This window comes from Dunckerocampus dactyliophorus, chromosome 1 (assembly GCF_027744805.1).
Source record: "Dunckerocampus dactyliophorus isolate RoL2022-P2 chromosome 1, RoL_Ddac_1.1, whole genome shotgun sequence".
NCBI classification, from domain to species: Eukaryota; Metazoa; Chordata; class Actinopteri; order Syngnathiformes; family Syngnathidae; genus Dunckerocampus; species Dunckerocampus dactyliophorus.
This window is the reverse complement of record NC_072819.1, coordinates 7857513-7885378: the sequence shown is the minus strand read 5'-3', so window position 1 is coordinate 7885378 and position 27866 is coordinate 7857513. Positions and strand designations below refer to the sequence as shown.

The window sequence follows — 27866 nt, the reverse complement described above, 5'->3', positions numbered from 1 at the left end:
AGTAAAAAATGTAACGTGTGTGAGTCTGTATTGGGTAATAGGAGTGTAGAGGTGACTATAGGGGTGTTATTTAATGTCTAGAGGGCTCTAATAATGTTAAAAACCGTATTCAGAAGGTCACAAACTATGCTCTGTGATCTAACGATGAAAATATCCCATTTATAAATTAGGAGTCCGACTTTGTGGAAATTCCCTTACCACAGTCGGGTCTGGAACCAATTAACCGTGATAAACGAGGGATTATTGTTATTCATACTTTTCAGAGGGATTGTGGAGTGGGGAATAAAAAAAAGCCAACAAATGTCACAATCTAAAAACATTTATTTACATCAAGTGGATCACTTCAACTGATTAAAAACCTCCGCCGGCTCACACAAGCAGAGTGACAGCGCTGATCACAGACCACTTCAGTCTCTTCCGGGACAAAGGGTCCAAGGTTCCGGATAACCTCTTTAGTCACAGACATGAAAATGCCAACATTTTCAATTTTTTAATTGAAACCCTTGACCAAAAAAAGGACCCCCACATTCTTTAAAAAAAAAAAAAAAAAGAAAAACAGGAACCAGGAACCTTTTGCCCGTTCACGTGCTGGATCAGCGTTGCACTTCAGGGGAACCTTAGGAAAAGTGGGTTCATAAACTTGTAGTGTCTTTCCTTTTTTTGGAGAAACTTCTGACCTGGCAACCAACTGACACAGTCTTAGTACAGCAAGGTTGCCGGAGATCAGAGTTTCGTCTTGGGGTTCTCAACGACAGCAGGGAAAAGCGGGAAAGTCGAGGCAGCGGAATGGAACACCAGGAGATTTCATGATCACATCGAGTATTGCGATTGTGAGGGGCGCTGGGCGGGTTCTCTCTGGGGAACGCCGCCGTAAGTGCTTACTGGGACAAGCCTCGAGCATTCAAACTTGCACAAAAGCTCAACCGTGACGGACTGTAGGAACCAAGAACACAAGAAATATAAATGAATGTATAGGAAACACTGATTTTCACACGCACGTATAAAGGATTCAGCTCAAGAGTATATAGTTGATTGAATACGTTCTCATGTCTGTACAGGTCCTAGAATCGTTCAAATAGCAGGGTAACGAGACACAAGTGATTGACTGGTATTTCATACGAACAGCAATGGAAGCTGCTGGCCTGGAGGTCGTCAGGGTAGAAAAATGTAAAAATCCATTCATACACCTCTAAAATGTTCCACAGCAGAACCACCGATGGGAGTAAGATTGTCTCCTGTGATCGTCTTCCTGTGGTCCGACCAACTGCTAAGCAAGCGTCCATCCTGGTCAAGGACATTCCTCAGGGGGTGTATGAATGGATGTAGATCCGTTTGATTTCTACCAGAACTGAGCACAACCGCACGACCACCAGCCGAGAGTGGAGTCCTCTAAGAACCCAGGACTCAAGAGAACATTCATCTGCGGTCTGAGTCCTTAGACTAGCAAGACGCTGTTTGCATCTTTTTTTAATGAATCAACTTAAGTACTTCCTGAATATTAACCCCCCAACCCCCCTGACACACTCCACAACTCTTGCAGAGTCGCAACTGAGCTCCGAGCCCCGAAACCTCAGGCCTGTAATGTCAAAAATAAATACAACACATCAATATGCAAGGATTACAAACAAAATGCAATGCTACAAGTTATTCTCGTTGGTACTGAAAAGTCACTCCTGCAGAGTTGAGTCGTTTGCGGCACTGGTTGCATAAAACTTGCCAGAACGTAGAAAAGCATAGTACTGAATCCCTGAATCGTGGTTTGACATTTTGGGCTGGTTTCACTAATGCAGTTTGATTTCACGCTGAGACAATGAGACACGCACCAACTGGGAATCTTTTCCGGGGAATTACTTCATCCGTCGCGATACCGGTTTTGAAGAGCTTCTTGGAAATGTGCTCATTTTTCAGACAGAGGTCTTTATTTTGGTTTATTTGCCACACTTACTCCCGCTCCCCCTGAAATCCCTGCGAGTGAGGTAGTGCCTGTTGAGGAGCATAAATGCACGAGCCAATCAAGAAGCAGCGACAGCACTGATGCAAAGATCAAGTACAATCATGGCTTGGACTTCCTTTAGGCCTACTTTGTTTCTGGGAGTAATATGCACTCAAAACCTCAGCTTTCCGATGCCCTGGTTTTCGTACGCAGTCTCGGTTATCATAACAACTTAGCCCATTTGCCCCGGACTGTATCATTCGTCGGAATCAAGTGCCTAAACGAAGCACCCTATGTGTCGCTGACTCCCCATCCGTGCATTTTTTTGTAATTGAGTTTGCCGAAGACATTTGGGAGTGTCAGCAATTTGATAAAGAAGTCAAGGAACTATTGAATTTCAAAAGAACTCCGGGCAAAGTATGAAGATGGTTTTCATATGCCCAGTTTGACGAAACATTTGGCCCTGGTTTTCATAGTCTCGGTTTTCTGCATGTTAAACTATAATCAGTCTCTATAAAATTTATTTTTTAGTCTAGAAGGAATTCATTTGATCTACATTAAAAAGTCAAACTTTGGTTTCCAAACGGCCAAATTTTAGAGGAAAGATTTGACCCCAGGCCTTCATACACTGTCTGTTAGTTTTCTGAATGTAAAATTTGAATTATTCTCTTCAAAATGTATGTTTTGTTAATATTTTTGGGTGTCTGGAATGGTTTAATTGGCTTCACATCACAATCAAACCTTGATTTCTGAAGATCCCAGTTTTCAACGAAAGATTTTGCACTGGTTTTCAGACACAGTTTCGGTTAATTACTAGTTTTCTGCTTGTGAAACTATAATTATTCTCTTATAACGTGTATTTTCTGTTAATATTTTTGAGTGTCTAAAGCAGATTCATTGGATTTACATTACTGTCAAACTTTGGTTTCCGAGCGTCCCAATTTGTGCCAATAGATTTATGCCCAAATTTTGCCCTGGTTTTCGTACACCGTCTCGGCTACCTACTTAGCAGCTCGTATTCTGCATGTAAAAGCCCAATTACTCTCTGTAAAATGTATTTTTTGTTAATGGTTTTGGGTGCGATTTCCTGTGAGAAAAACTGCTTCGGTTTTGGTCTGACCTTCTGGAACGAATTAACGAAAACTGGAGGTGCCGCTGTATAGATTTATATTTGAAATTCTTCGATTCCACAGTTCAGCTCATGTCTTAATCCTTGTCAATCTTTACGCTTCAACTTCCATCAGTGGATCTGAAACTGCATCGCGAGAAACCGACCCAAAGCTTGAGGAGAGACTGCAGGTGTTTGACGTCCCTCTGAGAAAATATACGTTTCAAAACAAATGCGTCGCTGTTGTGCGACAGATACATCCGTTTGGCCTGACATCTACAAGAGGGCCGATGGTGGAAGGAATGGCACCAGAATCAAAGATGGGCTCCCCGTCTCCTCTGGTCTGATGGCGGCACAGACGCGACGCGTTTCTTTCGAAGCGCGTGACGGGTTGGGGGTTGTAGGGTGGGTGGGGGAAACGGGAAACAGTACATGACTGGCAGTTTTGTTTCGTGTGAACTGAACCTGGGCTGCGAGCTAACACAGTAATCAGAACCAGATCCTGAATTTACAAAAAAAGAAAAGGGACAGAAAGTCGTGTGACTTTACTGTCCGGCATTAGTATCGAGACGAAGATGTCATCACGGCCTGAGAAGGGCGACAGTGAAGAAGATGGTCAGCAAAGATTCCTGAGGCGTAGAAAAGTGAGAGTGAAAATCCTTGATAGTAGTCAAATAAGATATGTGCAAGCGTCACACGGATCCAAAACAGGTCTGGTACCCTGACCTCAAAACTGCACTTCCAACCTAAAACGTCTCAAAATAAAACATTGGGTGGTTTAATGTGTCAGTTGGGCCTTCTGATTGTGTAGCAAAGGCTAATATCGCTGAACCAATCAACTCCGGGAGGAACACAGCAACAGAGGGACAGTCTGCGGACTCCCGTTACCCATGAGCACCTGGGGTTATGCTTCCACACAATGACGCTTGGGGAAAAGGGCGAGCAGTAAGTGTGAACAGTGAGAGGGACTAATCGTTTGTCCATCGGAACTGAGGTATACCCGGTTGAAGGAGGTCTATGGTTTTTTTTTTTTTTTTTTTTTTTTACCGTCGTAATGCTTGAAAATGGATCACCCCATCCCTCTCTTTGCCCCTCCCCTTTAAAATAAGATGGATTAACAAGTCGTCTGGGTCCATAATACACTATGTACAGCAGCGTTACACTAGAAACATTCAAAAGCCGTTGCTTATTGGCAGAATGTTAGTCAATTCTTCAAAAAAAAAAAAAAAAAAAAACACGCACACAAAAAACAGCAAAGGTATCAAGAGCCACGTGCTCATATATATATATATATATATATATATATATATATATATATATATATATATATATATATATATATATATAAATGCACTGAGAGTTTGGTGAAATTCATCTTCTCTGACTGTAGAGGACCGCGTAGAGCAGCTTGGTGTATAAAAACATGATCCGACTGTTAGTCGAGTGTCCCGCCGCCGTGTTGGCACCGTCACTCGCTTGCTTCGTGCTAAATATCCTGAATGGTTCAAATCCTCAGGCACGCATGTCGGCATGAGGTGGAGATCCACTGATGCGGTGAGGTGGTCACATGGTATGTCCTGAGCGCGAGTGGCTGCCAGTAGTTTAAAAAAAAAAAAACTGAATGAAAAAGATAAAACAGCCAACCAACCAGGGTCGGCTGATGCTCATCTGGTTGCGCTCCATTGGCTGATCATAAGCTGGACTCCTTGGGCGGGAGGTCCACGTTGGTCACCATGGTGACAACCGTGACTATCTCCTCCGGCCCGATGACGGGAGCCTGGCGCTGCATCTGGCCGATGCGCTCTTCCACACAGCCGGCAGACAGACGCGCCTCCGCCTCGTGGTCCCAGCAGTCCTCGATGGTTTCACAGAGCACGGTCAGACCCTGAGGGATTCCAGAAGATCAACATGCTTTTCAAAGCTAGGAACACGGCATGTACCTTCAAAAAAGGTTTAAAAACTATATATATTATATTTTGTTTTGTTTGTTTCTCATAATATTATGACTGTATGTTTCTTCTTTAATTGAAATATTAAAGATGCTAAATAATATTATTTTTCATAATTATTAGTGTTCCGAGTTTATTCTCATATAATTGCAATGTTTATTCTTCTTAGAAAACGACTTTTTTTCTTAATATTTTGACTTTATTATCGCTTAGCCAAGATGGCGATGATTGAGGGTGGTTAGGGTTGAGTGCACTCAAAAGTATGGAAGTGTGTGAATTGATCCGGTCTCTGCTTACCGTGTGTTTCTGCCAGCAGTCTCGAAGGCAGGGTCGCAGCTTCTTGTGGACAACCACCTCCTGCATGTCCTCCAAAGACGGATGCTGGCCCACCTCCTCCTCGAATGGCAGCATGTACTCATCTACCGGGCCTGATGGCACACAATGGCAAGGTTAAACATTCTAATCTCTACGTAACCCAGTGAAGGCCCATCTGCGAGGGGCCTCACCATCAGCGGCGGTGCATCGTGACGCCAGTTCCCACAAGACGAGGCCAAAGGCGTACATGTCGATGCGCAGGAAGGAGTCGCGCTGAAAGTTGATGGCACCCTCCAGGACCTCAGGAGCCATATACCGCCGCGTTCCCACCTTCAGGTTGACAAGAAGCAGACTTAGGACAGCCCAAAACGAGATGACACAAGAATGTCCAACATACTTGTCCATGCGTGTCCCCTGCTGATTTTCCAGCCTCAAATTTAAGCGCAAGGCCGAAGTCAGCGATGCAGGCCGTGAGGTTATTCTTCAGGAGCACATTTTTGCTCTTGATGTCCCTGAAACAGAATCCAGGAAGGTTGAGGATGTCAGGAAGCAGTGAATAACTCACATTCCGAGCCGTCTCGCCGGAGCACCTGTGAGCGATGGAGGGCTTGTGTCCGTCTTTGTGTCCCGGTATGTCTTCGTGGAGGTAAGCCAGGCCGCGGGCGGCTGACTGCGCGATGTGGCACAGTTCGTTCCAGGACACCACGTTGGCCTTCAGGTAATCCGTCAGCGAGCCCTGCCACAACACACAGATCATTCAAATTATACACCATTTACGCTAACTCCTCCCACATTTCTCACCCGATTCAAACCAACCTGATGTCAAAAAAATCCTCACACTTGCTACAATTTAATATTTTTTTCCCCATTAAGTGTCAGTGTTCTCATTGAAAATGAATGGATTCAGATTCAGAAAACGTTATTTATCCCCAAAGGGCAATTCTTTTGTAGCTTACCGGGCAAGACAAATTAAATGATGCCTCCTACTGGTGACATGGCTCAGGTGGTAGACCGTTCGTCCCCCAACCCGATGGCTGCGGGGTCGATCCTCAGTCCTCATGTAATCGTTCCACACATTTCAACAATCGTTCTCTGTTTTTACTTTCCAAATGTCAAATTCCGCCATTTTTTTTTTCAGCCGCTTCAAACTATGTTGCTGGCTCAATCCTCATCAACTCTGCCATTCCACGGATTTTAGTCTGCTAAAATTTAATTTTAATTTGGTGAAAAAGGCAAAAAAAATACAGCTTTGTTTTATTATCAATTATTAGTATCAACATTTGAGCCTTTTTGCTCTATTTTTTTCCCCCATTTTTTTCCCCATTTCATTTTTACAATGTGCCAAAGGCCTATAATAACAATCTGCGGGCTGCACCTCGGACACTCTCGAGTTAAGAACTTTGTTGTGACAAAAAGGCTGTGGTCCTTGATTCTGTCAGCTGTTTCACTTGCGGGGTCCATAAAGTACTACTTAAAAAAAAATACAATGAATGTATCTTTGCTCATCTATCTTTGCCAGTGACATATACCGGTAGTGACAGGCAGAACAATGAAATGTTCTTCCACTAGATGGCAGAATGTACACAATGAGCCTGTGGCTTGACAAAAACACTGGGAAACACTGGTTTTATGGGTTATGTGTGAGACAACGGTGTCCAAAGTGCGGGCCCTGTTCTTTTTAATTCACATTCTACAAATATAATTTACTAGAAAAAAATACAAATTAAAAAAAAGCACAAAAATGGAAAAATCAGCAGTAATTTTACCAGAATTAATAAGTCAAAAATATTCAGAGAAAAAAGTTGTTACTAAATTACTATAATTACTATTGCAACAACACATCATTAGTAAGGTAGACCTAACTAAAGAAAAACAATCAGCAGTGACTACAACAATAAAGACAAAATATTTAGAGCAAAAAAAGTTATCACAAGAGAAAAAGTTGTAATTTTTTTAGAATAACGTTATACTATTATGAGGAAAAATAACTATTTTAGCAGCATTAACACTCGAACTCCCAAGGCAGTCATTTTGACTGTTTTCAAAATTTGCAATGTCATAACTTGGTTAAAAAAAAACCTATGTACCCATAGGACCCTGACTTTTCCTAAATGTGTGTATATTTTATTCTAACATTGTTTTATCATTAAAATTTCTAAACACAAAAGAGATCTGAGTGTTACTACCTCGAATGACCATAGCAGTCAAATTGACTGCCTGCTTTTTACGGGGGTGTCATATTTCACTATTTGCTACATTTTTCCCGCCCTTTCTCCTGCTCTATTGGCTGTTTGTTTTTTATGCTCTGTGATGCTAAAACCTAGCTATAGCTTCACTCTAAACCCAAGAGAGACAAAAATGACAAGTAGAAAGAAGGTGACAGCTATGGAGGCTTTAGCCTTGCTTCAGAGAAAATGGTTGCAGTTCGAGTTTGCATGTGTAATTGCAGAGAAGTGTTGTTGTGTAAATTCAATCAAACACTCAATCGCTATAGTTTTCATTTAGCGTCCTGATGTGTTTTTTACCTATTCCACCAATTTATTTTGAGATCTTTTTAATGATAATCCAAATTATATACAAAGAGTCAAAATGACTGCTATGGTCATTCTAGTAGTTGCAGAATTCTGGTAGACCGAGTGTTAAAGAAATGCTTATTTTTTTAAAACAAAGAAAACAAGACTAGTTGTCTTTTTTTGAAAATTAGGTTGTGGAAAAACTTTAAAAATGATGGGAACAAAGTCATACTTAGAAGAAGAAAATTTCCAAGAAGAAAGTTGAAAGAGTTGGAAATCAAAACAAATCCAACAAAAATATTAAGAGAAAAAAGTATATAATAATCTCACGAGAAAAAGGCACAATTTTACAAGAATAAATTAATAATATTAAGAGGAAAAATAATGTAATTTTAGTAGCATAAAGATGAAATATTAAAGAAAAAATATGTAATGTTTTAAAAGTTTTAATGACAAAAAAGTTATAATATAAGGAAAAAGTTATAGTATTATGGGAATAAAGTCATAATATTACAAAAAGAAAGAGTACTAAGATTTCAAAAGAACGTTGAAATAATTGGAAAAACAGACAAAATATTAAATATTAAGAGAAAAAGTGTCATTGTAATGAGAACAAAGTTGCAATTTTACCAGAATAAATTTGTAATATTACAAGGAAAAACAATGTCATTTTAGTAGCATAAATCTGAAATTAAAAAATTAAGTTGCAATATTATGATAAACAAAACAAAATAAAGTTGTATTTTTTGGAAAATTTGGTTGGAGGAAAAGTTATATTATGAGAATAAAGTCATGATATTACAAAAAGAAAATGTACTCTGATTATTATTTTGATGATTATTATTGACTGATTATTTAAGTAGTAAGTGGAAATATTTGGAAAATAAAAAAAAAACAGCAAAAATGGGGAAAAAAAGTGCAAACATGAAATGTATGACGATCACAAAGCTGAGATGCAGTTTTCAGTATGTGGGAAATGTTTGGTGGAAGAGAACTAAGCAGGTCATTTTGCAGTGTGACCAATAGAGGGCGAAAAGCATCCATAGAAGTCCCACTGATCAGTTCTGTGCACAAAGTGTACACATACAGTATGCCAACTGTGAACAGGTGGCATATTTCTCAGAACAAAACCAGCTGACTTTTAGTGAACAGGCCAAAAAAGAAGCAAGAGAAAGCCAGTTTTGCAGGTGTGTGTGGCTTTGAAGGCCAGTGTCTGCTTGCTACGGCCGCCCCCCCCCCCACAAAGCATAAATCATCTGTCAGGAGCCACAAACAATCACGGCTACAGCTGTGCTACACCAGCTGCAAGGCCAAACTGTTTTCAAAGCCGCTCTTTAAAATGGCAGAAAGGGAAGATGGGAATCCTCTATAGACCCCATGCTGAGAAAACAATTATGGGGGGCGGGGTGATTTACGAAGCACTTAACTTGTGCAACCTTGCCAAAAAGTCCTTCCGCACAAATGTTTGCAGAGCCATTTCCACTCCAAGCAGATAAGTAGATGAGTGGCCTACTACAGGTTTGTGTTTTGTACAGGCAGAATAGCTGTGTCCAAATTCAAGGTCCCAGGCCACGCTTGTTCTTGTTGACGGAGGCCACAAATTTGGACACAATTTATTAATAGTACCGCACACCGCCGCTAGCCACCACTAGCCAGGGAGATGGGGGCAGTCCCATAGCAGACGGAAGAGTAGTTTTTGCGAGATTAATGACACCTATCAGTCTGGAAAAGGTTATCAAGCCATTTCTAAAGCTTTGGGACTCCAGCAAACCACAGCGAGAGCCATTATCCACAAATGGAGAAAACATGGAACAGTGGTGAACCTTCCCAGGAGTGGCCGGCCAACCAAAATGACCCCAACAGCACAGTGACAACTCATCCAAGAAGTCACAAAAGACGCCGCAACATCCAAAGAACTGCAGGCCTCACTTGCCTCAGTTAAGGTCAGTGTTCATGACTCCATCATTAGAAAGACATTGAGCAAAAACGGCTGTTACTCCAATTCCATCCAAATATGGATCATCTTACATCATCATTCATTAGTGGTGAATACCTACGCATAAAATAATACAAATAGATAATACAAATAGAATGAATAATACTTAATAATAAAGATACAAAATAAAAAACGGTGTACAATCACAAAAAGATAAGTCAACCTCTCCAAGTTTACCAATTGACAGTGAAGGCTTTACTTTGAAAGGCTGAAAATAAGCGTCACACATGGAGCTTTCTGCCCGCACAACCCCGCTAAGAGGAGCGCTTAGCGCGGAGGTGGCTCAACATTACAATAGGCAAGGTCCCGTACTTCAAAAGGAAAGTAAAGTTGGAAGGTCCCACAAAGGTCAACAAATCTGGCGATAAATGTAGTAATGAGTAAAAAAAAAAAAAAACAACAACACAAAAACAAATCAATAATTCTCTCCTCTTAGCACCACGATGATTCAGGAATTGGCAGCAGAATGCAAACAGTTTTGGGATATGGACGGTTATGAAGGACGCACCGAATGCATGCTCTGATCCAGCAAGGAGGAGGAGGCGGAAGACACGTTTGTCAGATGCATTTAAGGAGCCTAAACGATAACAAATGAATCTTATCTGATCATCGTTCCATCGATGGCAATGGGGCTTTTGGCAGAACTCAAGCTTATGTAAGGGACACACTTCACACTTAAGAGTTTAGCAAAACATGCTATGAAAGAACAACTCCTAAACAACCTTAGGTCAAGTCGAACACTTCTTTAGTGCAGTTGGTGTTCTAAGAAAAATACATTTGACAATATAATTCCCCCCTTTTGGGGGTCCCTAAACCCAAAAACCAAACAAAAATGTCCTGTTTATATCCCTGTGTCAGTTCAACGTGAGGTCATTTCTTAACTCTTAGACAGGGGCGCCCAAACTTTTTCCAGCGAGTGCCACATAGTGAAAAATGAAAGGAAAAGAAAAAAAAGAAAAGGAAAAACTGCATCTCAGCTTTGTGACATACAGTAGGTGAAAAAGCCTATTACTCGTTTTTCATATTCATCTTCGCTGTTTTTTTCCCCTTAAATAATCTTTGTAAATTTTCTTTTGTTAATAGTTTGATTTTACTCCCATAATATTATAACTTTTTCAGCCAAACTTAATTTTCCAAAAAAAATACAACTTTTTGTTTTGCTTGCTCGTCCTAATATTACAACTTAAAAACCTCTCAGAAAACCAACTTCATTATCTCATAATATTACGAGTTTATTCTAAAAAAATTTGCAACTTTTTTTGTCTTAATATTTTGACTTTGTTCTTGTAATTTTTTAAAAATTATTTCTGCTGAGTTTTTTTTTTTTTACATTTTCCAACCATTTCAACTTTCATCATGTAAATTTTCTTCTTGTTATGACTTTACTCCCACAATATTTTGACTTTAATTCTTGTCAAAAAATGTTTTTGTTTTGTTTCTCAGTATTTTTTCTTGAATATTTCAACTCTGTTACTGAAATGACATTATTTTTCCTCATAATATTACGACTTTATTCTCATAAAATTCCAACTTTTTTTCTCATTAGATTGCAACATTTTTCTCTTATTTTGACTTTTTGTCCTCATTAGATTACAACTTTTTTCTCTAAATACTTTGACTTTATTCTTAAATATTTACTGCTGATTTTTCCATTTTTGCTGCTGTTATTTAAGTTCACTTGTTAAATTATATGTTTAGAATGTGCCGTGGGCCATTAAAAAAAAAACAGCACTTTGGACACTGCCATAGTGGCGCATGATCAAGGAAGTCAACTAAAAGCACTAATCAATAAAACTTGCTGGCTTCCAGAATTTACAACTTTTTCTCGCTCCCTGGAGCGTTGCAGATGTGCATGAGAGAAGCATGAACAACTTATACGCCCACTAAATCACTGTGTTTACACGGACAAAAACAAGCTTGTTTAGCAAAGACGTGAAATAAAGAAAATGTGTTTTGTAGCGCACATGCTACACACATTTCTGCAGATGCAACATATTCTTGGATTGTTGGACTGAATATACAAATATGTGTTTTTTTCTTCCTCAGCATTCACTTCACACTTGGAAAGTATTAACATTCAGCACATCCTGTGGCGTGTCTAGACAATAACAACTGCAAAAGCTGAAGCTTTCCAGGCAGCCTACTTTGTCGTGGTAGGTGGTGATGAGCCACAGCTCCAGGTCTAGGTTGTTGTTCCTCTTCTCCACGCCGATAAAGTGGAGGATGTTTTCGTGCTTCATGCCGCTCACGCTGTAAATCTCATACTCGTTCTGCCACGACAGCTTGTCCTACGAGAGACAGACAAGGCTGTTATTCCTGTTATCAAGCCGCAACGTTGAAAAGGGTGCTGAACAGAAGGCCGTCAGTAAACAATCACTACATTCAGATGTCTGAACAGAATACGGCTTATGGACTCCTTTTAGCTTCACAGCCACAGTTTTTGTTCTGGCTTGGACACCTGAATTGGGAAGATCTTCACAGCCACGTATTCGCTCAGCAGCTGGGCCTTCCACACGCAGCCGAAGCGACCCCTGGCCTTCAACTCGATTAGCTGCAGCGGCTTGTGTCCCAGGATAGGAGATGGGGGCGCCGGGCCGGGATCCTGTAGAACCGAACAAAGCGTTATTTGATAAAAGATGCTACCTAAACCTGCTAACAAGCATTTCCCTGCTACTGTGCAGAGGTTAAACCAGCGGTGTCCAAAGTGCGGCCCGTGGATGTTTTTCATTGTTCTACGTCATATTCTAACAATAAAATTTAACAAGAAAAGTAAAAGAAAATAACACCAGAAAAATACAAAAATTAGCAGTAATTTTACAAGAATAAAGTCAAAATATTAAAAGGACAAAAGTTGTAATTTTACGAGAATCACGTCAATAGAATGAGGAAAAATGTTGTTTTAGTAGCATAAAGTTGAAATACAGTACTTTTAAAAAAAAGATGTTATATTTCAAAGTTGTAATATGAGAAACAAAAAAAACCCAAGTTGTGTTATTCTTCAAAATATTAGGTTGTGGAAAAAGTTCGAGAATAAAGTCAAAAAAAGAAGAATCCATCCATCCATCTTCTCCGGCTTATCCGAGGTCGGGTCACGGGGGCAGCAGCCAAACAAGGACACCCAGACCTCCCTCTCCCCGGCTATTTGGACCAACTCCTCCCGGTGGATCCCGAGGCGTTCCCAGGCCAGTTGAGAGATATAGTCTCTCCAACGTGTCCTGGCTCGTCCCTGAGGCCTCCTACCGATTGGACGTGCCTTGAACGCCTCCCCAGGGGACCAGATGCCTGAGCCACCTCGTCTGGCTCCTCTCAATGCGGCGCTTCTCGCCTTATCTCTAAGGGAGAGCCCAGCCACCCGTACTTCCGCAAATGTACCCTACCTAGATGCATCTTACTTTGTCTTCATCTACATTTCTAAGCCAACGGAGCATTTTTCCTCTTCCAAAGAATGACCCTGATTTTCAAGACACGTGTGGTTGAATTGACTTTCCTACTTCATGCTGGATGCTAATGCAGTATTATATGAAATCAGAAACACTACGTAGGAAGTTATATCTATGTCAATGAGTGGGTGTTCAATGGGGGTGAGGTGGGGGTGCATATTGAGGCATGCATGGAAGGAGTCCCATTTTGCAGGGTAAAAGGTAAAGGACAGTCCCTGGCAGGTGACTATCAATGACTTTGATGAAGGCAGACATCCTGGTGGAAAGTCTTGAAGTATTTCCAGGCCTCTGCACTGATGGTGTGATGGAAAAGAAAGACGGCAGTGTTCCTGTTTTTACATGAATGGAGGGGCTTATGAGATAAGCTGGGGCACGTTTCAAAACCCTGAGGCCCACCGGATGCACTTGAACATTGTGTTAATGTGGCAGAAGTGCAAGCTTGTCAATCCAAGGCTGTTTTTTTGTTTTTAACGCTCGTACGGGCAATACCATCGTGCATGCAGTCTGCCAAAACTAAAAATACAAGGCATTAAAAGCAATTTTCAGGAGCATCACTTTTAAAGTAGCTTACGATAAAGATTCTAGCAACTGTGCAAACAGGTGAAATGAATATGAAACACAGCCAATCATAAAATCAATGAGTTAGCATCGAGAATGTACTGGAGAAACCATGTTAACACAATACATAGATATTTTGGCTGGAAAGAACGTTCCACAGTTTCTCATTAGCAGGCAGAGCTACTAAGTGTGGTCCGGGGACCAGTTGTGTGCCCGCAGCACATTCTAAAAATATCATTCAAAAACCAAAAAAGCAACAAAAATGGATAAATCAGCAGTAATGTTACAAGAATAAAGTCAAAATATTAAGAGAACGAGAAAGAAAACGAGAAAGAGAAAAAATAAAATATGAGGAAAATTTAAGTCATTTAGTAGCATAGATTGGAAATTATATATTTTTTAAAAGCTGTAATGTTATGAATAACAAAAAAAATTGCGTTGTAATTTTTGGGAAATTCCGTTGGGGAAAAGTTACAATGTTACAGAAATAAAGTAAAAATATTATGAGAATAAAGTATTAATACTGCAAGAAGAAAATTTACTTGAAAAAAGTAATTAAATATTTGTAAAATTATATTAAAAAAGCAACAGAAGAAATGAAAAAAAGCATCAATTTTATAAGAATAAAGTCAAAATATTAAAAGAAAAAAAAGTCTAATAAGAATAAATTCGTAATATGACAAAAACTAACATAATTTTAGTTGAATAGAATTGAAATAAGAAAGAAAAATACATAATATGAGCAACAAGCAAAACGACGAATGTTGTATTTTGTTGAAAATTAGGTTACCATTAATAATAATCAATTAATAATAATATGAGATCTAGAGAATCACTGGGAGAGTGCAGACTTCCGCCAAGTGCCATAGTTCCCCCCATATTGTGATTCACACCAAAATAATGTATTTTTTTAATCAGTCTTTGATATTTTGAGAACCTGTTGGAAACTTGTCCTGTATTTTTTTTTCCAAGCGCTCTGACCATTTTTTGTGGTGGTATATGCACAAATGCCAAAAATTGTCCTCTCTCACAATGCTAAAGAATCCTGTAAAAAAAATTCCTGGATCCAGACGGCGATCTGGATCAGTGGATCAAAACAAATGCCCTGTCCACACGGGAACGTTCTTGAGATTTTTCTTTGGTGGGTTGAAAAAAAAGACGCGTCCATACTCTGCCGGATTAGTAAATAGTTGCATCTACACTGGAACGAATCACTGAGTGAAAACAATGTAATACACAAGGCACACTTACGTGTTGCGCTGTGAACAAACATGCGGGCGGAACCACGTGACACACCAAACCATAGAAGAAGAAAGAAAGTCCGTCATTTTCCGCTTTTCATAAAGCAGTTTTCATAAAATTCCGTCACCCAGAACGCTGTTCCCGTGTGGATGAGAGGCTGAAACGATAATATACTTTGCCGTTTTGACCTGAAAAAGTGCGGACAGTCCCTTAGTTCGTTCTTCCATATCCCATTTCCGACAATTCCTGAATTGCTTGGCGGAGGTAATAAAGTCACACTTTTATGGCAATAAAGTCATAATTACAAGAAGAGAAAACAGTTAAAAAAATAAACTGCAGAAATGGAAAGAACAGCTGTAATTTCACAAGAATAAAGTAAAAATATTAAGATAAAAAAGTTGTAATCGAACGAGGAATTTTTTAATAAGAATAAACTTGTAATATTCTAAGGAAAAATGATTTAATTTTAGTGGAATTTCATCAAAATCACAAAGCCATGATGCAGTTTTTTCCTTGAAATATATATAACCTCTTAGCATATTACACGTGTTGCTTTACTAAATATCCAAGTGACAAAGTTGCATCCTTTTATTTTTCACTACAAGGCTCTCACTGGAAAAACGTTTGGGCAACCCTGCTCTAAACCCTTCAAGGAACCAACTGAACTTGTGACAAGGCATGTCTTCATGTACAACCCCTGGCAAAAATTATGGAATCACCAGTCTCGGAGGATGTTCATTCAGTTGTTTCATTTTGTAGAAAAAAAGCAGATCACAGACATGACACAAAACTAAAGTCATTTCAAATGGCAACTTTCTGGCTTTAAGAAACACTAAAAGAAATCAAGAAAAAAAGATGTGGTAGTCAGTAACAGTTACTTTTTTAGACCAATCAGAGGGAAAAAATTATGGAATCACTCAATTCTGAGGAAAATATTATGGAATCATGAAAAAAACAACAACAAAAGAATACTTCAACACACCACTAGTACTTTGTTGTACCACCTCTGGCTTTTATAACAGCTCGCAGTCTCAGAGGCATGGACTTAATGAGTGACAAACAGTACTCTTCATCAATCTGGCTCCAACTTTCTCTGATTGCTTTTGCCAGATCAGCTTTGCAGGTTGGACCATTTTCTTCAACTTCCACCACAGATTTTCAATTGGATTGAGATCCGGACTATTTGCAGGCCATGACATTGACCTTATGTGTCCTTTCTTCAAGGAATGTTTTCACAGTTTTTGCATCCTGAAAAATGATTTCATCATCCCCAAACGCCCTTTCAATTGATGGGATAAGAAAAGTGTCCAAAATGTCAACGTAAACTTGTGCATTTATGGAAGATGTAATGACAGCCATCTCCCCAGTACCTTTACCTGACATGCAGCCCCATATCATCAATGACTGTGGAAATGTGCATGTTTTCTTCAGGCAGTCGTCTTCATAAATCTCATTGGAACGGCACCAAACAAAACTTCCAGCATCATCACCTTGCCCAATGCAGATTCGCGATTCATCACTGAATATGACTTTCATCCAGTCATCCACAGTCCACGATTGCTTTTCCTTAGCCCATTGTAACCTTGCTTTTTTCTGTTTAGGTGTTAATGATGGCTTTCGTTTAGCTTTCCTGTATGTAAATCCCATTTCCTTTAGGCGGTTTCTTACAGTTCGGTCACAGACGTTGACTCCAGTTTCCTCCCATTTGTTCCTCATTTGTTTTGCTGTGCATTTTCTGTTTTCAAGACATATTGCTTTAAGTTTTCTGTCTTGACGCTTTGATGTCTTTGATGTCTTCCTTGATCTACCAGTATGCTTGCCTTTAACAACCTTCCCATGTTGTTTGTACTTGGTCCAGATTTTAGAAACAGCTGACTGTGAACAACCAACATCTTTTGCAACATTGCGTGATGATTTACCTTCTTTAAGAAGTTTGATAATCCTCTCCTTTGTTTCAATTGACATCTCTTGTGTTGGAGCCATGATTCATGTCAGTCTACTTGGTGCAACAGCTCTCCAAGGTGTGATCACTCCTGTTTAACTGCAGACTAACAAGCAGATCTAATCTGATGCAGGTGTTAGTTTTGGGAATGGAAATTTACAGGGTGATTCCATAATTTTTTCCTCAGAATTGAGTGATTCCGTAATTTTTTCCCTCTGATTGGTCTAAAAAAGTAACTGTTACTGACTACCCCATCTTTTTTTCTTGATTTCTTTTAGTGTTTCTTAAAGCCAGAAAGTTGCCATTTGAAATGACTTTAGTTTTGTGTCGTGTCTGTGATCTGCTTTTTTTCTACAAATTTCAACAACTGAATGAACATCCTCCGAGACTGGTGATTCCATAATTTTTGCCAGCGGTTGCAGAACATTTCAATGATGAACCCCCGTGTCAACATGCTCTAAGAACAGGTTACGCAAAGACTCTTGTCTCTGCCCAGGGGTCAGAGCTTGCCTCCCCCAGGAGTCACCAGATCCCCCTGCCAGCTCGCAGGGCGCCACTGCATCCAATGGAGGCGCATTACACTTAGTCAGCACACCGCAGGAAGCGGGCATGGAGAATCTGCTACTTCACGCCGATCCTTCCAGCCATCATCCATCTCGCATGCACTAATCGAGTTACAGCCTAATATTAGCTTGATCTGTCACATATTCACAGTAAGTGCAAGTGTATATAACACGACTGGCATATTTAAACACGACCATGCAATTACACTGCTGTTGGCATGATCTTCATTTTCGCAAAATGGGGAATAATCACTTTGTCTATCTTGGGTTTAAATGTCTGTCGCAAGCCCTAGCCCAGTTTGATATACAGTCATCCCTCGTTTACTGCGGTTAATCTGTTCCAGACCCGACCGTGATAGGTGAATTTCCGCAAAGCAGGATTCCTTATTTATAAATCAAATATTTCTGTAGTTAGAGCATAGAAAACCTGTTGACAACCGTCTAAATACGCTTATTAACATTGTTAGAGCTCTCTAGACATGAAATAAGACCCCTATAGTCACCTTTGCACTCATATTACCCAATATACAGTAGTAGACATAATAAGTGCAAATAAGACATAAAACATACTGTAAATGACTCAGACACACATCCCTGGCCTACAGTTTGTTTCATTTGATAAGCTTACACTATGCTTACATAAGAATTAAGTATGCACCGATCTGTTGGCCCATTTCCTTAATTTTGGGGTCCGATCCTCATGTACGACACCGATCTTGTCCACCTCCCCAATGATCTGAAATTCAGCCACTGTCCCTTTCAGCTCTGCAAGACTGACAGCTTGCAATTGAGCTAGGGCTAGCCAATTTTTTTGTCTCAATCCCGTTCTTTAATTTTAATTTTGAAGCTTTACTTAGAACCTCCTTAAGATCCGAAAGTGCAAAATGTAAATTCTTGTAATTTTTCAACAGTTTGATCAGGAGTCTATTTGGGAAAAACTGCAATAGGGTGAAGTCGCAAAGTGGCGAGGGACGACTGTACTTTAGCTGTGTTTATCAAAAGGCTCAAGCTTTACTTGAGCAACTCACAAACCAGATTGAAACATAAATAGCGGGGCTCTTACAAAACGGGAAAACACAAACAATTTCAGTTACTCTACACCCTCGTGTCGTCGTGGGAAAGGCACCTCTCGCTGGTAGAGCTGTTACCTTTCTGCAAACCGTGTCACACACACACACACACACACAATACATTACATAAACATCACATGTGAACATTCACACGAAAAGGGGTGGGGGCGTGGGGCTGCATTTGGAGCTGTGGAGTCTCCACTTTCCACCATGCACAACACATTGTCCGCAGAGAACACAAAAGACATTCATGCGTGCAATAAATGCAGGCAGCAAAGTAAAAAAACCAAAACAACAACAACAACAACAACAACAAGGTTGTGCATTGAGAAAACAAGACGCTGTGGAAAAAGTGATGAGAATAAGATCATGACAGTCTGGGACTAAAAGGTGGAGAATTCATATTGAACCCAAAAGAGGGGGAAAAATTAATGTTTCAACTACAATTAAACTGCTCTTACCTCCACCATAATGTGAAAGGGGTGCTTCATGAAAAAGAACATAAGAAGCAAACAGAGAAATTATTGGTAATTTTTTGTCGAGAAGATGGAAAGAGAAAAAATGAGTCAATGATGGAAGGACCGCTTCTTCCCTCTCACACCAAGTTTGTCATGTCTGGATCATTAACGTGGCTTCAATTAACGCTGAACAACAACAAAAAAAACCTTGCAATATTATGAGGAAGAATGTATATATATGAAAGCAGCATAGAGTTGAAATAGTAAAAAAAAAAAAATTATTTTTTAAAAGTCGTAATATAAGAAACAAAAAAACATAATAAACTTGTAATTTTTGGAAAATTAGGTTGGGGAAAAAAGTTATGTTAGAAGAATAAAGTCAAGATTACGAGAATAAACTTTCCAGGAAAAAAGTTGACATAGTTGGAAAAAAACAAATAAAAAACAGCTGTAATTTTACAAAAATAAAGACAAAATATTAAAAGAAAATATGTTGTATTCTAATGAGGAAAAAGATGTAATTTTACAAGAATAAACTTGTAATATTATGAGAAAATATGTCATTTTAGTAGCAGAGTTGAAATAATAAAGAAAAAATGCTTTAAAAAACGAGAATAACATTTACGAGAAGAAAGTTTAAAGGGATAGTTTGGATTTTTTGACATGAAGTTGTATGACATCCCCATCAGGGGGTTAGTCCATCAACAGTGACTAAACCCCCACTTGGTCACATGACTCCGTGATCCCAATTGTGGTCGGATTTCGGTGATGAGAAACGTAGTTCCACTTAGTTGCTGGGTCTACTTAAGCACAGAGTTTGGTTTCTCAAAACAATACACGTTCGAAAAAGTCATACATTTGCATGACAAAAATGCTTCCTCGAAAACAGTCAGGCTCACAAATCGATCACTTTTACTTTCTCTGGCATTGCTGACCATTGTTGTGTATGTGATGAAGATGCATTCGTTTACGTATGTGTTCCACAGCAGATGAAAATGCGAGGCTCGCCCCAGCAACTAACCGGAACTATGTTCCTCATCACCAAAATCTGATCAGAACTGGCCTCACGGGACCAAGGGGGGGTAAGTCACTGTCGATGCACTACACTGCCGATGGGGATGTCATACAACTTCATATCAAAAAATCCGAACTATCCCTTTAAATATTGTGAAAATGGGAAAAAGAGCATACTCATCATGCGCTTTTTCACCTATATCACAAAGATGCTATTTTTTTTACATTACATATAAATACATACAACGTCTTGGCATATCTTTACAAAATATTAAAGTGGCAAAGCTGCATCCTTTCATATTTCACGATGTGGCCCCCTTGCTGGAAAAAGTTTGGACACCCCTGCAGTAATTGTTTGTGTTTGCTTCATACTGGTTTGGTCCGTCTGGGGCAGAGGTGCCCAAACTTTTTCCACCAAGGGAAAAATTGTATGATGCAGAGGGCCACTTTGACACACTTTGTACATTAAAGATGCTAAAAACAATCCAAGATGCTTAAAGGGATTTGTTAGACCACCTGTCATAAAAAGGTGAAAAGCTATTGGTATTTATTGGGCAAATAACTGATTTTTTATTTATTTATTTATTTTTACACATAACCAAATACATACAAACACATTTTCTGTTGACAATCTTAATAAATGAAAAATAATAATGCATGTTGCTATTTTTTTTATATTTTTTGGAGGGGAAACAGTACAAAAAAGGCTAAAGGCGACATTTTACATATATTTAAAAGGCACACTTAGGCGTCAGCTTTAGGTTATGGTTGACAAAACGCATCGTTTTTTACTTTTATTAGTATCAAAAGTTTTTCCCATTTTTCTTTGTTTTACTTTCTATTTATTTTAGTTTTTTTTGTATCATGTTTTCGAATGTGCCGCAGGCCAATAAAAAAAATAAGTTGCACGCTGCAAATACTGTAAAAACTTTTTTTTTTATTAAAGGCTACAAAGAAAAAAAAAATGATGTCAAAACAGCTTTGTGTTGACAAAGCATATTCATTTTAGTATCAACTTTTCCCCCTGACTTTAACTGGAGGTTTTTTTTTCGTTTAAAAAATGTTGTTTTGTTTTATTTTATTTCAATGTACTGTGGGCTAATAAAAAACAATCTGCCTGCCGATAACGGCCCCAGGCCACACTTTGGACACCCTGGCCTTACAAAAACAATGAAAAAATGATTTTTGGTATTGATCAATGCTGTTAATGTTGGTCACCTCTTGTAACCTCCCCCCCCCTTTCACAGCGTCCCTATAACTTCTTGTAATGTTCTGATGCGGGCCGTCTTTAATTTTATTTTTAAGTACATGCCGTGGGTAGGAATGTCCAATATTGGCTTTTTTGCCGATAACCGATATTGTCCAATTTTTCAGCCGATACAGCTACTGATATGTGTAACGTGACATATCTCCTGTGGTTGTGAAGCTAATAAATAGAGCATCAGCAATTAGCTTCTCAATGTGGCTATAAACAACAATGTAGGAAATTGTAAAATATCTGAGAAATACTTGCCATTAGGCTTAGGATGTGACATTTGTTTTAAAAGTCAACAGAGCAGCCATTTACATTGATCATCAAAAAGTACAGTGAAGAAAATCAAGTGTCATAATTTTCATGTAGGCCGAGCACTCTTAGTGTACAATGACGGAGCCAGAAAGTTTTCATTGGGGTGGCCAAGGTGAGACCATTACTCACATAGGGGCGGCAATAAGTTGATCCCTAATGTGTCTAGATGGCCAGTGGGGTGGCCATGGCCACCCCTGGCCACCACGTAGCTCTGCCACTGTGCAGCAGCACACACGCACGCTACAAATTGCTTGTACACAGCAATTCTGGGCCAAAATTAACATATTTCGCAGATTTTAATGAAATTTAATCTGCAGATAGATATTAAAGTGAATTTATATCCTACAAGCCTTTTATCTTCAATCCATGAGGCTTAAAGTTGGACTTAACATTCGCAGCCATCGTATGACTAGAGGTGGTCCAAAGGTGTGAATCCGATGCGAAATTCAAGAGGAAAAGTAATCTACCTAACAAACATGTAGACGAATAAAAATACACCCGATATCATATGAAAAAGCAACATTTTCCCGGACGTCCCCACGGACTCTCCTAATCGAGCACGCACAGATTTTTACGTCGATTACTTCTGGGAATTGTTACATTCCTACTGAGGATAGGCGGCATATATAGAAAAAGGATGGATGGAAGGAGCAAGCTAGTTTGCTACTAGCCACCCATGTTGGTTTACACGCTTGAGTGGCAGTTTGATGAGGTCATCTTTTGCACGCAGGCAAATACGGGAGCCCACGGGAGCTGCTGGAAATGTGAATTTCTCTTGGAGAGTAATAAAGTATCTATCTATGTATGTATGCATGTTGTGGAATTAACACACTGCCTCCACGAGTGGCTGCCTTTCAAGCAGCTCTGTTTGTTTATTCAAGTACATTTTTACATGCCATGAGAGCAACGTCCGGCCTCGGTGTGATTCCATGTCTACCCATTGATATCGAGGCGGCCACCCCCGAGCTAAGATGAAAGTCAAGCGGCTTGCGAGGAAGCGGCGATTCAAGCCTTAGGTACCATCTATTATCATGGGAAACGTGAATTCACAACCAAGCAAAATGGACGAGCTGGCAAGCTAAGAGGCTAATGTGAGGAGCTAGCCGACTTTAGTACAGTCAGAGCGGCCAGGAACACAAAGGCCTGTGGAAAGTGTAAAGGAGGTGGGCTTGCACTGTAATGTATGTGAACAAACTGTGGTGTCATCCCACAGTTTCCCAGTTTGCTACAAAAATAAAAATACAGACGGATGCAATTATCTTATTTTGTTTTTAGTTTGGCTAGTCTCGCGACTTACATATTAAAATACATGTACTGTATACAGTACGTGCTGCCTTTAAGTTAAAGTGGGGTGGTGGTTTGTTTGGTGACACCTAGTGGTCGGAATAATTCATTGAGTTGAGCTTGTGACACAATACTTTCTACTTTTAATACGCTTCTGCCTTGGAGACTGCGTACAGTACGTACGTAATGTGTAACTATATGGATAAGAAATGTGGCATTTTGGACAGCAGTGTTTAATTGGGACACTACTTATGTCTAGCCTGGAGATTGTAGCTGTTGCGTCAGCCACTGCCTAAATACACGTGTATGATTCTCATTCATTTGTGAGTACAAAAAAGGAACTTTTGGTGTGAAAATACAGCTGTCTGCATCATGTCGCGTATTAGAAATGTCTTCTTCGAGAACATCCTGCCAATTGATAAAACAGGTAAGGTTTGACTGTATCCATATACTTAAAAAGTGACTTATTTCAGCTTCTGTAGCTTTAATTTGTGTCCTTGTTGGTGTAAACATTGCACCCTTTCCTCTGGCTTTGTCATTGTCCCTTGAAAACTGAGAAAAGTGTATAAAGTGTATGGTGAGGGGCTTTACAGCCTTAAAACATGTATAATAGTACAAAAAAATGAAGTTGGCTACTTCACGGATTTCACTTATTGTGGGCTATTTTGGGAACCTATCCCCGTGATAAACGAGGGAACATGTATTTCACTCTGGATGGGGCTGTTTTGCAAACATCTCACAGCCCAGTCATGTTCCATTCCAACCTCCTCCATGTCAAGCTGCATGAATTAAAATTGGTTCTAATTACTTTCACAGTACGCTGTGCTTTATCGAGGTTAATTGGTTCCACAACAGACCGTGATCATTGAATTTCCACAAAGTATGCTTCCTTGTTTATAAATGGAATATTTTCGTGGTTGAAGCATAGAAAACCTGTTTACCACTTTCTAAATGCAGTTTTTAACATTATTAGAGCCCTCTAGGCATGAAATGACACCCCTATAGTCACCTATATACTCCTATTACCCAATACAGTAGACGTAATTGTGTGTGTTGCCTAATGTGCCTGTTGTGAGATCATTCAAACCTGCAATAAAAGCCTGCTGCTTTTGTGTCTTACGGAACATTAGAGTAACATCACTGACACCTAGTGACCAGTGTAGAATACTGTACATTTTTATATTTAGACTTATATAAGCCGCACCGGTGCACATATCCACGCCATGAAGTGGCATATTGTGACTCGTACAAGTCCGTGAGGGCCAGTCAGCTCTTTATTGACAGGAGTAAATCATGAGCGGTGAATAAACTCACGACGAGCTTGTCAACCAATTGGAAATTGCAGGAGGTCATTACTCAATATAACCGTCTGACTCACGGGGTCATCGTTCAAGCAACATTAAAGTTATCACACAGCAACTACACGCAAAAGTTATACCTCAGAAATATAGAAACCTACCGGTAGTGACAAGCTTCCACTGTCAATACAGTAGGTGGCGGCATGCACCTAAACGTTGGTTGCGACCCGCCATAAACAAGAATAGGAAGAACGTCCGTGGATATGACGTGGATATTCTTCATAAATGTTATTTTGTAATATGAGGAATTTAATCCCATAATATTATACCTCTTTCACCCAACCTAATTTTCCAAACATTAAAACTTTATTTTGTTTCTCTGAAAGCGCAGAGAATGGTGGCTTCTCGGCGTGTTTTGGTTGTTTCCAGAACTTTTTTTGAGCTGTAATAGTAGTTCTGAAGTATAGGAGATGTAACGAGATTAGAACATGACCACACCAAGCACCATGGGAAATGTAGTTTTTAGTCACATATTAGCCGCACCGGTGTATAAGCCACAAAGTTCAAAGTTTACACCGGAATTTAAGGTAATAATAGTCCATATTCAACCAGGAAACAGCATTATTAATTATTTATTGATTTATTATGGAAAAACCGTGCAAAGTGGCGAGGAATTAGTGTATTTGTGCTGTATCTTAACACGTCTCCTATTTGGCATAATTGCTTATGAATTATGCACATCGTTATGCATTGTTTTGACAAACAGTTTCCAGGGTGTTGACATGGTGTATGTACAGTACGTACGTGTCCTCAATTAGTTCAATGTCTTTGGACAAGCATCAAGAGCAACTTAAAGGCATATGCTTGAGCATTAAACGGAAGGATCAATAACGCGTGTTAAGTATGGAACTACTTTTAATTTCATGTATTTTTAATACCGACGGGTGCTTATCGCCTCCTCCGATGATAAATGTTTTCCCAAAAATGAACAGGCAGTTTTCTAAAATTAAGACAGATTTTTTTTTTTGATTAATTGCTGAGCGTCTCCTGTCTCGTAACCTTCTTAAAAGTCCAATCAATAACTCAACAAGCACGGAAGGCCATGACTGCACCATCTCCTTCCAAAAAAACATCCAAGCTTATTATGCAGTATATTATATTACTATTACATAAATGGACGTGACCTCATTTTAATCTCCTGATAGATTCCGTGTACATTGCCTGTGCAATCTGATGCCTCTTTCAGTGGATGTTGTTTTCCATTGTTTGCTTGAGATCTTCATCGGTCTTTGCTGTGATTATTTATTCAACTGTTTCCGGGTAAGATGTTTCATAAGCTTCCTCAGCGGTGTATTTTCCTTGCCATTATGCAGTAGTGGTTCCAGCTACAGCGGCGTACCAAATTCAACCCACCAAGTCTTGCATGTCTCTCTTCACTGCCTCCCCCGCACGGGCTAACCACCCAACCACCCGCCCACCCACCACCGCCACTCTCCAAGGCAGTGCTGCGAGCGTCTCTGCGTTTAGTTTTGTTTGCCTATGTAATGCATTATCAATAATGCAGACACCCTCCCACCACCACGGCTCTCCTTCCATACGGTAGAGGCGCCACACAGAACGAAGCTGTGCAAGTCGTGTTCAAACCACCCCCAAAATAATAATAAGACAAACGGTTCAGCAAAGATTACGAAACGTGTCCCTCGTGACTCTACATGAAAACGTTCTACTAAGCAGCTATGGAACGTGTTGGCAAGTGAGGCAGGAATTACAGAGGCAATGTTTGCGAGAGGGGCTATGAACCAGTTATGAGCCGGTACAGATTGGATGTGGGTCAGAACTCATTCATTCATTTTAAGGTCACAGCATGCAAATAAGACACAGTGCAATTAAAGTTATCTGGCTGGTGCTTTCACTTTGTAGCAACTAGAAAGCAAATATCTAAAGTCCGTGTTGTCGCATGTGTGCTACCTAGACCATGATGTCCAAACTTTTACCACATAGGGTCGCAAACTAAAAAATCCAAAGGATGCCAACCCATGTAGACAGGCTTAAGAAAAAAAAAGCATCTCAGCTTTTTGTTATTGGTGACAAAGTGTATTATTAATATGATATATATATTATGATGTATTTTTTTCTCTTTATATTACACTTTTTGCCTGTTTTTTCCCATTTCCTTGTTTTTTTTATTTTTACAAATAATTTATTTTTTTTTATTATGTTTTTTTACAAATAATTTAACTTTTTTCTTGTACATTTTTTCTTGTAATATGTCTTTATTCTCATAATATCTTGACTTTATTATCATAATATTATAACTTTTACCCAAACTGTTTTTTCTAAAATTCCCATTGTTTTGTTTGTTTCTCATGTTACGACTTGGTAAAAAAAAAAAAAAAAAAAAAAAAAGAGCTATTTTAGTGTTTAACATTACAACTTTATGCTATTTTTTCCTCTAAATATTATGACTATTCTACTAATATTTTGTCTTTATTCTCATACATTTACTACTCTTTGGACACCCCTGACTGAGACCCTTGGTTCCCAAAGTGAGGTATGTACCAACTGTTGTAGGAGGTACATGAATAAAAAAAGAAAACAGAGTGATTACATTAGAGCTCAACACAGATTAACGTAATGCGCGTGAACGCCTCATGTGAACAGCCTGTACAGCAGGAAGTCATATGAAGATGAAACATTCCGAGACAATTGATTAATTCAGTCTTAAAATTCCACGGAGTGTATATGTCAACTTTGAATCATCAAATTTATTTGCACTGATTTTTTTGGCAGTGAATTTGTGTAAACCAAATTTTTTAAATGTATTTAGCAAATTGATTTTTTTTTTCAATTTCAATAAACTGAATTTCAAAACACATGCATTTTGCTTATATAAAATTTTTCTGCAAAAACGACCACAAAATAGAAATAAAAAAAAACTCAAGTTACATAAATTCAGTATCTAAAAAACAATTTGGGTAGTAATAACCTTCATAGATGATGATGTTTATTGTTCTGTGTGCATTATATAATATGAAAAAAATGAGTAAGTTTGATAATGATGTCGTGCATTAAAAGTGTTGAATTTTGAAGAGTTAATTTACATTGTTTGCTAAACATGAGCTGGTCTTATTGTGACTAATTATTGTATTTTATGAGCTGCAGGAGCCTGCACTTTGTTTCTTGACTGGATGCAATAAACAGTTTGTTTTTTGTGCTTCACTAATAATGTGTTTTTTTCCCGGTGTTGCAGCCACTTTGTTCAGCGGCCTTTGGACATGCCATAGTTGTGTGCCCTGTGACGCAGATTGAGATTTATGTGTATGACTTTCTCCGACGCTGCACAGACAGATGCGTGTTTTCTATTCTTCCGTTCACCTCGTCCTTGTTCACAAATGTCAACGCTGTGCAATGCATAGGTATGAGGGTTTAATAATGTTGTTAGCTCTGTGCTGAGTGCCAGTGTACAATATCTACTTTGTTTTCATGATTATGTTTATGTGTTACATTAGTTTCTTTGTTTGACTGATTATTCTTTGTATGCCATGTTGTTGCAGATGACAGCAAATAGGCATGAAGATCACATCTTACCGCAGCTAATGTCTGAAAGGGTACGGGA

At 39.2% G+C, this 27866-nt stretch overlaps 1 protein-coding gene across 2 annotated transcripts in view; it reads right to left on the bottom strand.

Moving 5' to 3' along the window:
- Positions 1-303: 303 nt before the first annotated feature.
- acvr2ab (activin A receptor type 2Ab) overlaps positions 304-27866 on the bottom strand; it is a 61244-nt gene continuing 33681 nt past the window's right edge. The window contains exons 5-12 of one of the 2 annotated variants that reach the window (XM_054770156.1): positions 19091-19114; positions 12273-12416; positions 11959-12102; positions 5896-6041; positions 5703-5817; positions 5497-5635; positions 5288-5418; positions 304-4926 (exon numbers count right to left, since the gene is read on the bottom strand). In XM_054770156.1, coding sequence (XP_054626131.1) covers positions 4732-4926; positions 5288-5418; positions 5497-5635; positions 5703-5817; positions 5896-6041; positions 11959-12102; positions 12273-12416; positions 19091-19114 — 1038 coding nt within the window. In that variant the 3' untranslated portion in view covers positions 304-4731. The remainder of the gene's footprint in view (positions 4927-5287; positions 5419-5496; positions 5636-5702; positions 5818-5895; positions 6042-11958; positions 12103-12272; positions 12417-19090; positions 19115-27866) is intronic. The other variant, XM_054770165.1, reaches the window with a different exon arrangement.